The sequence below is a fragment of the Zingiber officinale genome, chromosome 8A, assembly GCF_018446385.1.
Source record: "Zingiber officinale cultivar Zhangliang chromosome 8A, Zo_v1.1, whole genome shotgun sequence".
Taxonomy (NCBI): Eukaryota; Viridiplantae; Streptophyta; class Magnoliopsida; order Zingiberales; family Zingiberaceae; genus Zingiber; species Zingiber officinale.
Window position 1 is genome coordinate 17,407,128 of NC_056000.1, and position 12,288 is coordinate 17,419,415.

Below are 12,288 nucleotides of genomic sequence, written 5' to 3' on the forward strand. Positions count from 1 at the left end.
CAGCGACCTCTACAAACGCATATGGAGCGGATGGCTGTGGTTTTTATTCTCCTTCTCTCTCTCTTCCTCACGCTTTGTGGCTGTGGAGGAGACGGGAGACTCGAGTCTCTCCTCTTCCGCTCTTTTCGCCTCCCTCTCACTCCATTTCTTTCTCCCTCCCTCCTCCCCAATGGGAGCTCCCCCCCTTCGGCCCTGGCTCCTCCCCTTTCCATGACCTTTTGAGGGTCGCCTGCCGCCCATGGACTACGACGCCGCCGCCGCCGGGGTCCACAAGCGCGGCGCCCGGGCGTCCTCCGTGTCCGTCACGGAGGCCTCCGCCTCGACGTCCCCGTCGCGCCGCCCTTCTATGGACGAAGGTAAGCTGCCATCTCTACTCTCCTCCGTGTGCTAGCTAGGGTTTCGTCACCCCCGATCGCGTGCCTGGGCTTCGTAGTTTCTTTCGATTCGCTAGGAAAATTTCGTTTTGAGGGGTTATGGAGTTAAAATTGGGCGTCTTTGGGCCGAGGCTAGTGGGGCGATCCGGGTCTGACGAATTGGATTGGGAAGTTGCTGGCTTTTCGTCGCGAGAAGCCACAATACGCTGGAAAGGTTTATTTTTATATTCCTTTTTAGCATCTTCCCATATTTTCGAAATTTCAACGCCCTTTCTACATAACTGTTATCTCCCGTCCGGTCTCGTTACGGAAGTTCTCTGGTTAAGCAGAGGAAGTAGCTGTGCTTCCGGGTACAAATGCATTGGGGACAATTGATCTTAATCGACCACGATTTCTATTTCCTGACACTGTTGTTCATCCTTTAAAATTTTGTGTTCAGCTGAGGCTTCTTCTTTTTTAACTTTACTTGTAATCTAAGCCTACGCATTTGTTGCAAGTGCAGAAGCAATGTGGCAAATGAGCATCAGAGAGATTGATTCCATGGAATCAGGACCCTACCCTGAGCGTCTAGGGGAGCCTGACTGTACTTATTATCTTAGAACCGGCCTTTGCAGATACGGGATGACTTGCAGATACAATCATCCTCCTAATAGACAGATGGTAAACTAGTTTCTTTATTGTCCTTCTTGCTAACTTTTCTTTTTTTGGTCTCGAGTCTGAATGATATTGTGTGACCATTTACACCTTTGTCCTTTTCCAAGTGTTGCATTGTTAAATTTAAATTTGTTGTATGAATTCATTTATTAGTTTTTAACGATATAATTAGGGCATTGCTCTATTTCAACGCATCAACATTATTGTAACTTATGCATTAAGCAAGTGTATCCTTTAGACTAATTTAACAATGCACTGACGGTGTAGTCACTTTACTAAGGAATCTATCTTGCAATTGTTATAGAAACACATATAAGCTTTCTCCAGATTTTATTTCTCCTGGCACATGTCTGGAGCATGTATCTCATCCACATTCCACTGAGCGTACTCCAATCATCTCAATGTCATCCGAATGAATTTTTGCATCTGTCGCTTCCCAATTTTGGACTTAGATAATATTCTAAATAAAAATAATTGTGAACACTCACGACTGTGTTTCCATTTCATTTGGCTACGTGATTGCAGTGATACCTTCAATGGTAAAGCCATGACTCTTTTACTGACCACAAGTAAGAATAAGCTAGATTGCACGCCTTCTTGAGAGTTATTTTTGTAAAACTCTTGTCTGTGGTGCCACAATTTCTGTTGATGTATATATGGCAAGAATTACCAACATCTAGTTGATCAAAAGGTTATTATCTACCAGATAATCATTATGAGACAGATCATCCTTCTTTTTAAATTTCTTACACATAGTAAGTATTTTGATACATGGTTAAAGGCTTGGGTGCTGGTGGCGGTTTCACTTTTTTGGTTTGGTGGTTGGCTGTTTGCCGTTGCCATTTTGCCCAAGTTCTCTGTTATATGGGTTTCTTCTCATTCCTTGAGCTTGTAATATAACTTTGCCTTTTATATTCTTTTGTATATATATTACATGAGGTCATAATTATCTTGGTTTTGGTTGAAATCTGTCAACTTTCAGGCTATTGCTACTGCAAGTATTAAGGGAGGATATCCTGAAAGGGCCGGACATCCTGAATGTCAGGTAACTGTTTCCTAATAGTTCTTTACTCTTTCCATCTTGTGCGTATTCTATTTTCTCTGCATCTATTTCCTATTATTATTTGAAACCTAAAATAATTAGAACATACACTACAGTTGTTTTACTTTTCCTGAATAATATAAGAAATATTAATGGAATAAAGATGCCAATTTTCTTATTTATGTAGTACACATGAACTAGATGTTACTTTGCCTATGTGTATGGTGTATGGCTTTTTTAATATTATTTTGGGTCTTTATTTTTTTTTAATGATCTTCCTACTTCAACAGTCTTCTGTTGCCTTTTGCTAGTTCTATCTTAGGACGGGTACATGCAAATTTGGAGCTACATGCAAATTTCATCATCCTAGAGATAAGGCAGGGATTGTTGGGAGAGTCCAACTAAATGTTTTAGGCTATCCAACTCGTCCGGTTTGTAACTGCTACTTGCTAATCTCTAAGACTGTATTTGAAGCTTTTGGTGAGTGTGTAACTATGATATATGTATAACATAATGTTTACATTTATGTAGAATGAGACAGAATGTGCATACTATATGAGAACTGGAGTATGTAAATTTGGGAGCACTTGTAAATTTCACCATCCACAGCCTTCTAATACACTGGTTTCACTACGCGGGTCTAGTGTTTATCCTGGTGTACATTCTCCTACTTCTCAGCAATCTTATTCTGGGGGTTTGACAAACTGGCCCTTGTCAAGAGCTTCTTTCATTGCTAGCCCACGATGGCAAGGTCTTTCAAGCTATGCTCAAGTGATTGTTCCTCAAGGTTTGGTTCAAGTACCTAGCTGGAACACATTTCCAGTAAGTCAAACTTTGTTTTAAATTCCTTTGCTTTCTAGAGTATTCATAAACTGGACAAATAAGATCATTTTATGTCATTGTTGATTGTATATTGGATCATTCAGAAAAAACTCTGTATTTTTCTGATTAAGAAAAAGATGCTTCAATTCAGGGAATTATATCTATACGGCATGTGGAGTAAGTTTTGCGAATATTTTATTTAAATTTTCTTGTGAACTACTGCTTATGCGAATGGTGCAATTTTGCATGATGCATTCATGGTCATGAATTTATATACCCTGAGCTGACGTGGACTCAGCCAAATTTTGACCATTACATATTTAAAACTACAAAATTGTGATAGTGTGCAAGAGCAATAGGTTAGTGATGCCATATTCAAAGATCCTTCATGGATATATGGTTGGTTAAATCCAAGTCATTTCAAATTAGCCAAAATGGAGGATTATTAGGATCCATCAGGTATGTGACTATGTGTATTATCAGCAGATAAGTATCTATTTGGATCTTTAATTATCGACTGGTAATTTGTTTTAACGGTCTGATTCGTTTATTTTAGAAATTATCCTAATTTGAGAAAAAAATGTTTGATTTGCATCTCATCTTTATAGAAAAAAATTGTAATGTATAAGCTCTCTTTTAGCCAGGATTTTTGCTACTGACAGATATATATGCCAAAACTCAGTAAGAATCATGTAATTGTCTCCCTCTAATGAATAATACATCAATCCTTGCTTTCTTATTTTTTATTATATAAATAGTTGATGATCTGGGGCTCTGATTTGTAGACCAAACTCATTTGATGTCCTCTGAAATGAAAATAAAAAACTGAAGTCTGCTGCTCAGCTTGTCTATTCTTTCTTTTCTTTAACAATGATGATATTACTTTCTCTTTATTTTTGAAAGGGCTTTTTTATTTCCTCACTATCATAGATGAAAGCTATTTGTTTGTTGCTCTTCAAAATCAACCCAATCAGTTCTTTAATCTTCTGGTAAATTGGATCAGCCTGACTCTGTTATAGCTCATGTTGGCAAAACATGATATACTTGTCCCACGTCTAAGCATAACTAGATTTTTAGAGTTTCTCAATTTAACACTGAATTTTTTAGAAGCTAAAGTTTATTGCATGCCATTTCTCTGACCATAAGATGGTTATTGAAAGAACTTAGATTTAAAAAAACACATGAAGTTGGAGTTGTCAACTGAAACTATTAAGTTATAAATGATTTCAGATCATGGCCTCATCTTTTTTATTCTTTTCTGAAGTTGAAAAGGAGCTAAATTATAATTGCCCTACACTATTTTATTTTAGTTAATATTATTTTGTCAATGGTTCCATCCCTTAGTCTTTTTAGCGTATGTGAAAGAAGAGAACTATATTCTTGGTTCTCTAATCTATGATGGGCATCTTGGATTCTCCTTTCACTTATCCGTACCATTTATAGTTGATAGCAGAGTAAAGAGCAAACTTGGATTATTTCAATTTACTTGGAAGAGCGGAAAGCAAAATTAAGGAAAAGTTTCCGTAGTGGAAAAGTTTCCGTCGTTTACTTCATTAAAATTTTCAGATGGAAGAGAAATGCAATCCATCAACGGATAGTTTTGGAGTCAAAATCGATCATCTCAAAATCAGACGAAAACAACGGATGGGAAAAAAATGATGCATGTACCCTTTTTAACTCACAAAATTAGACCATGTACCAAAAAAAAAATGGTGCATGTACCTTTTTTTATTTACAAAATTACGCTGCATGTATCCACCTTCATCTATCAAGATAAACAAGCATGCAAAGGAAGATATTTCTTCACTCTTTTTCTTCTCTTCCTGAGGATGATTTTCTACTATAGATTTCTTTCTCTTCCTTGTCCGCACTTTAGAGTAAACAGAGCATTAGTCATTTTAGCCTATGTGAAATAAGAGAACTATATCCTTGGTTCTCTAATCTATGATGGGCATCTTGGATTCTCCTTTCACTTATCCTTACCATTTATAGCTGACTGGAGAGTAAAGAGCAAACTTTGGATTATTTCATAGGTTTGTTTATCGGTTCATGTATTCAAATATCCAAGCAAAATTTGTATAATGTATATATTAGCACCTATTATATGAATGATTTCTACATTACTCTCAGTCAATTATTGTTTCTTAGCAAAGTTAGACAAAGCAGGCAGCTACTTACAGCAACATAAGAATCAGGGAGATGAAGGAAAGGCCAGTGGGCTGAGTAAGTAGAGCTGGTAAAAAAGTAGTCAAATCTCAAAAGGGTTATATTCCCGCTTTCTTTCACTCCTTTTCTTATATCTTTGGAATCACCAGCTTTTCTAGGATTTGATAGGGATCAAAAGGAAGATAGTCTTGCAAGGTTAAGAGTTCTTACAACTGCCTAAGGATGAGACTGTTAGATTATCTTAAACTTTTCCTTTGTCTGAAGCCATCATTTTCTTTCAAGGCGTAGCTCCAGTATGGGATAACTTAAAGTTCCTCTCTCCAATTGGAAGAATATATGAATTAGTGGTTGACACCACTCAGGATTTTTATTAGATTTCAAACGGATAAAACAAGTACATATGGCTAAGCCTTCTTGTCTTTCATTTTTTTTCCTGAAGTTGCTCTGATATTTATATTTTGCTCCCAAGTATGTAAACAAAATTATAGAGAGAACTTTGGCACAACGAATGTTTATGGTCATCTGCTTTATAGTGCAGCTCTTTTCCCTTGAAGCCATTTTCTTAGTGTAACCATATTACTTCACAAATGTACAACTAGAAGTACCTACAATAGTAAACCATGTATAAGCTGGATGGAAAGCCTATAGTACTTTTGGATATAAACAATATACATTCCCTAAACATCTTTAATGTTGGTATCCCTTTCTCGGACCATCAGCATTTCCACACACAAGTCTCCATTGAATCAGTTTTCCAACATACTCCCAGCTAACTGTTTAGTGCAATGCAAACATTATGTTCCCATTGCTATTGTTGTTAGAAATATAAACTATACAGGAAATACTGAATATGGATTATGGAAATAGGATTATTTGAAAACAAAACATCCATGTTGAAGTCTAAACCTTCATTTTGACTTGGGTTGACCTGTTATTTAACACCAGTATTTTTGGCTTAAACTGGACTAGTTTTCTGATTAATATACTTGTCCAACCATTTGAGCAACTAATCTTATCCAACTTTGAATGATAACATGGATAACAAAGCACTATGCCAGGAATATTTAACCCATTATTTGTTTATGGGTGTTCAGAATTCTATTAATTGTTCTTAATATTTAGTGTTTTATATATTTGAGCAAGTTAACTAATTTGCCCAATTTCATTGTAATTATGAGAGACTCAATATTTGGTAAATTTAATTCCATGCCTGTGGCAGTCATGTTATGTTAACTGGGTTTCTTAGTTCTACTGGAAGTAGTTATCACAAATCTTTGATACTTACATAGCTCTAAAGATAATTGATATCAAATAGTTCTGTTTGAATGTTTCTATCTTCTATAACATTGTTATTTTAGTTTTGGGAAAATTTTATTCTTTATTAACAATTTGTTATATTTGATATCAATAATTGGATCTATGCACATGATTCGCTGCTCAGTAAGATATAGATAGACCTCTACAATACCTTCTTTAACGACATGATTTGCCCCCTTACATACTGTTATCATATTGGATTATGCTACTATCACAAGTATTTTCTGCCTCTTTAGGGACAATTAGGAGCTGTTTCATCATCCGAGAGTCCATTGCTTATGCCACGAACTTCTTCATTTTTTGGGGCATCTCGCCAAAGTGAAACAGTGGTAGGAGCTCAAGGGACAGTCCCATCTTACCGATCAAATGCTCTTCCCATGGGTCAGTACATAATGGCAAGGGACAGTGTCTTCCCTGAAAGACCTGATCAACCTGAATGCCAATTTTATATGAAGACAGGAGATTGTAAATTTGGCGCAGCCTGCAAGTTCAATCATCCTCGAGAGAGAATGGTTCCTCCCCCTAACTGTTTGCTGAGTCCGTTAGGCCTTCCTTTACGCCCTGTATGTTTCTCACAAACTCATCTTGTTCCTTTATGATGCTCTAGGTGTCTGTCATCCTATATAATAAATTGACATTTTTCGCACGTGTTTCCTTCCATTAATTTCGTTACTTTTGCTGACATCAAATTCTTTATATGATAATGTCTGGGTTCCTTTTTTGCGTCCTGCATTGTTCGCCAATTACACGAATCATTAGAAACACAATTCTCTTGTATGGCTTTTTGTAAATTTAACAATGATTGACCTCTATAGTTGTGATTTGACACTGGGAATTTGGGATCATCTTCCGTACCTTGATCCTGTGTGGTAGCTTGCTTGCTATGATCCTCGGTATTTTGTACTGTTGGGAATCAATACTTGCTTGCCAACTTGATGTTTGCATACTAGAATCGATAGGGGCAACTTTTATACTCCTAGCATCTTTCGACATGGATCTGGCTAAATGTAGGATCCTGTTTTCTTTATGGCAGGGAGAACCTTTGTGCATTTTCTATTCGAGATATGGCATCTGCAAGTTTGGAGCCCATTGCAAATTTAACCATCCAATGGCAACACCCATGGGGCTGTATGCTTACAGTCTTTCTCCATCCTCTCCGGTTGATGTTCCAATGGCAAGAAATTTCCTTGTCTCCTCGTCAGGCCCTCCACCCCTAGAAGTTCCTCTCGAAGCTACCACTGGGAAGTCTAGGCGCCTCTCTCTCTCTGACTCCCGGCAAATTGCCTCGGGCAATGAAGGCATTCAATCGGAGGGATCACACCACCTCTAACGTCAGTGGGAAAGTTTCTTCTTTTTCCTAACTATACGAGAGAGGTGTCCTTGTAAATGAAAACTCATCCATGGTGATGAGTTTGTGCCTGTGCCGATAATGTACAGTTTTTTTTTTCCACAAGGACTGCAACGTGCTGTGCTGAAGGGTGATGAAGTCTCCATTCTTGTTGTATTTCATTTTGAGATAAAAGAACAAACGGAAAAAATTATTCTCTGTATATCTGAGAAACTTTATGTATGTAATTCTGTGAAAAGCCAGTTCTTGCTCGTATGCATTGGCTTTAGAAGTTTTTTCCCCTCAATTGTTTTCTCTGTTTTCTTCCATGCCAGAATTTTGTTCATTCTACTGGATAGATTGATAAAATGGATGAATCATGGTTTACATTTTTGTTGAGTTGGAGTTTCATTGTCTAGTCAAAATTAAATAGGATCTGGTGTTGTTCTTGGTGTGCCAACATTGGCACCTGCAAGAGTGGAACTATATGGTGTTTTTTATTTATATTCCCTCATTTTTATTTACATAAGTTGGGCTGTGTTTCAGATTTATCAAAGAAATGCTGTTTATATATATTGAAAACACTGAGAAAAAGTTCCAAAAATAAACTTCTTGTGGAAACATTTCCAAACTCAAGATCTACCAGGCTATAAGATCACAAAGCCATTCCACGCATGACAATTTGTGAAACGTGTGAGCAACCATCAAAGTTGCATAACAAGCTATGCTAAACCAGTTCAAATCTTCTGTCAGAGAGGTCTTGTCGATCGGATGTATGTGATAACCTCGTGATGTGTACCATATCCTTAAGATGTTACATGACTCGTCCAATCAACGAGTGGGACAGAGGGGACACGGGATTCGGGGACAAAAGATTTGAACTGATGCTAAACAAAGTTGGTAAGACAGATTGAGGTGGAGTTGAACTGTTATTTTTATAATGTATCACATTCCACATTCCCCAGCACGCAACTTGCACTAGCTGGGAATGGCAGAAAACCGATACCCTGGTGCGCCCCTCCAGGAGTAATATGCAATCCGAGTCTCATAGAAACCTGCAATAATTATAAATGTTGATTCAATACCCATGATACATCAACTTTGCCCAAGGGCGAGTCTAATTTAGAGGGAAGGAGCCCAAACAGAAGCAAAGGAAAAGCAACAAGATACTTGTGTCTACATCAGTAAAAGAAGAAAAGGCAAGGGGAAGAAATGGAGCAATTTGGAGCATCATGTGCACAAGTTCAGTGAGACAAAGAAAAAAATAGTTCATTCAGAAAACAGATGTCAAACCTATACACTACATACCCGGAAGAAATGCAAGGCTACCAAGCGCCAAGAGGCCATATGCTTGGGATTGCTCACCCTCCATATGGTCTGTAAAGATGAAGACTGATAGAATAAGGAGAAGAGTCCCAAGGGCCAGGAGAAAAAGTGCAAGAGCTACTGATTTCCATGGAACTCTGTCAAAAGCCTTGGGGTTGTAGGCAAAGCGAACGTCTTCCTTCATGTGATCATCATTGTCATCTGCAGCAAGAGGAGAGTACCTAACATGTCGTCTTGATGCCATGAAACTCCTACTTAGGCAGTTTCCTTAATGGCAATGACTGTAGAATGCAATTCCAAACGTGATCATATAGCTGGAAAAGTCAATATATAAAGGGGAAAAAGCATAAACAAAGGTACATGATCCTTGCAACATCAAAAGGTAAAAAGGCTTTGTCAGTTTTTCGGAATTGTTTCTAAAACCAAACAAAGTAAATTTTTTCTGTAATCAAACCATTACAAAAATAAGAAATGGATGCAGTAACCACATTATTGGACAAAAATTGGCTCATGTGGGCAACTAGGAACTTCACCACTCGAAAACATACTGTACATCATAGTGCTAGAAAGGGAGGCATAGGTGTCTTATTGAGTGGTTGACACCACCCCGAGCAAGGAGCCAGTAACATCTTGGAAAAGAATGAGGAAGGGACATTTGTGACTGACCTTCGAAGAATTCAAGGCATGGATCTAGACGAGGTTGAGCCAACTTGCTCTAAGCAGACTGCTAGACACAATCACAACATAATTTTAAACTATCATTCATAGGTGGCTTATTTCTCTACAACAGCTATTCAATATACTTTGGCGACTATTATTTGAAAAAATTAAAATAAATAGGTCAGCTTATTTAAGTGAGGTCTTTATGTCAAAAAAAAACCATCTTAAATTTTTTCTACATCGTAGCTTTTACACTTCCATAAGCATAGTGTTCAGGCATTCTATTTCTAGTTGGTGCCAAACATAATAGGAGGAACTAGAGCTTATATCTGTAGACTTGAAGTGTATGATATGAAGATTTTATCAATCATTAACACAATTGCCAAAAGTATTTAGAAAAGGATGTCCTACTACATATTAGTATGACTTCTAAATCTAAAGCATAAATTCTAGTGGTTGTTCATAAACATTAGCCAAGCTCTAAAGTTGACAAGACCTATTAGTATAATAATAAATGGGCAAAAATCAAAAGAGCATCCCTACTTTTCCAAATCATCAAAACGGCGTCCATTTTGATTTTTTTATTAAAAGGATGCCTCACTACCTTGTAAAATGACATCATTGCCTTCGGTACCATGTTTGACAATATTACATTGTTTCCATTATTATCTCGTCTATATTGCATGCCTAAATCCTAAAACGGTGGGGTGCATTGTAGCAGTTACGAAACCGTAGTTGCTATACATGTTATAGTAACTACGATTTCGTAGCTGCTACAACTACAATAGTTGTAGCTAGTAGTTGTAGCAGTTACGATTTCATAGCTGTTGCAACATGAAAAATAACCTTAATAAAGAGGATTAAAATTCTTTAGAGCCTCAAAAAACTTTAAACTACGTTTTTTGGCCTAAGACTGGGCCATTATGGGTTACACTCGATAATAAATAAAGATATCTGAACGAATTTCAATTTGATATATTATACGTCATGTGGTTCAACCTAAATAAAAATTTTTGACATATCAAAACTTACCTAATATTCACATTGTAGCAGCTACGAAACCATATACGTCACAACTGTATGACATCTCAGTTATAGCAGTTACAATATAACATGCCCTCATATCAGGATTTAAGCGGAAAATATAAGAAAGATAATAATGAGAATAATGTAGTAGAGGGTAATGGGTAATTTTATATGAGGTGTGTGTGGGGGGGGGGGGGAGTGCCTTTTTAATAAAAAATAAAAAATGAAGCGCATCTCGACAATTCCAAAAATAAGGTGCTTTTTTTATTTTTACCCATAATAAATTCTACTAGTGGAATTGCAAAAAAAAAATTCTATATTTAAGTGAGATAAATCAATTAGAGTTGAAGATGTGAAAATAGTTCGAGATCAAAGAAAACTCAAGTTAAGTTGAAATTGATTAATAAAGTTCATGCAGCCAACTGTAAAATTGGGACTTCCAAGGACTGATGTCTTACATTAGAGGAAATGACCTTCCTGCTCACTACTTTTGCCCAATTTTGGCCAAAATAAAATCAAAAAAGAAATAAGATCGAATCAAACCCATTCTTTCTCTCTACTTCGTTCCAAGTATCTCTTAAAAAAAAAAAAGGATTTTCCCATCATTCTTTTCTTTCCCACTTCCGTCCAAGTAAACACAAAATTATAGAACTAATAAGCGACATCAACCGAAAAAACAAGAGAGAAAGAACCCATAACACTATATTCGATATAGTTTTTTCATCAAAATTGTACAATTTAAATATCAAACATTAATTCAGCTTCAACCCGCTCACACCCACACAAAAAGACATATTCTTTAGAATATTTTATTTTCTTATTCATAATTTAATTATCAATTCACATTTAAATTTATTAATATTTTTATATGATTATTATTATATTTAAACACAGATCTGACCTTGATCGCCACCGGCGGAAGGAAGTGTTGAGGGAAGAAGACAATGAATCAACGGCAAAATCTCTGTCGTTTCACCGGCACGGCTACCCTTCCACCTCCATTTATTCCGTCGGAAAGAGCCCGAACCTCCAGCACAGACCTGAACTCCAAACCAACGGCCCTCACCAGATCTACCCACACGGACGGCTCATCTAAAGAGCTGGAAGAAGGCGGCAGATCAGAAAATCAAGAGAGCAAAAGGGATCAGCATCGGCAAAGAACAGAAGAGGTCGAAAAGGAAGAAAAGGAGGAAGAAAACTCGCCTTCGACAGGAAGATGCCAATTTCGCAGCAGCCTCGCGAACCCTTTCGAGTGTCGATCCAAAACGCGAAGTCGAAAAATCAAACTAAATTATGGAAAAAGAGATAGAGAATTGCATTTTATCCCATATTAATGTAATAATTTCAACTATATTTTAAAAATATCTCTATTATTTTGTTTTATCATCACACATTTTTATAAATGTTTTCAGATGTATACTTATAATTTAGTATTGTTATTTTATTTTTATTACAAATTCATCTTGCATTATATGAACATTTCTCCCGATAACACAGTTGATAATGCTCATTCGATTCGATGGTAAATGAATTAAAGTTAGGAATTATATTTTTAATATTTGATGAGACTTGAT

The 12,288-nt window shown here is 36.8% G+C and overlaps 1 protein-coding gene and 1 pseudogene across 2 annotated transcripts; one reads left to right on the forward strand and one right to left on the reverse strand.

The window, feature by feature from the left end:
- Positions 1 to 214: 214 nt before the first annotated feature.
- On the forward strand, positions 215 to 8,009 carry LOC122012822 (annotated as a pseudogene).
- Positions 8,010 to 8,306: 297 nt separating this feature from the next.
- LOC122012823 (transmembrane protein 230-like) lies at positions 8,307 to 11,810 on the reverse strand. 2 transcript variants are annotated; one of them, XM_042569471.1, is made up of 3 exons: positions 11,616 to 11,810; positions 9,011 to 9,309; positions 8,307 to 8,757 (listed from the first exon to the last, which is right to left on the reverse strand). In XM_042569471.1, the coding sequence occupies exons 2-3, from the start codon at positions 9,270 to 9,272 to the stop codon at positions 8,681 to 8,683; spliced, it is 339 nt and encodes a 112-aa protein (XP_042425405.1). In that variant the 5' UTR covers positions 9,273 to 9,309; positions 11,616 to 11,810; the 3' UTR covers positions 8,307 to 8,680. The 2 variants fall into 2 exon arrangements, with proteins under 2 accessions (XP_042425405.1, XP_042425406.1); XM_042569472.1 differs by having other exon boundaries at positions 9,011 to 9,342.
- Positions 11,811 to 12,288: the final 478 nt, after the last annotated feature.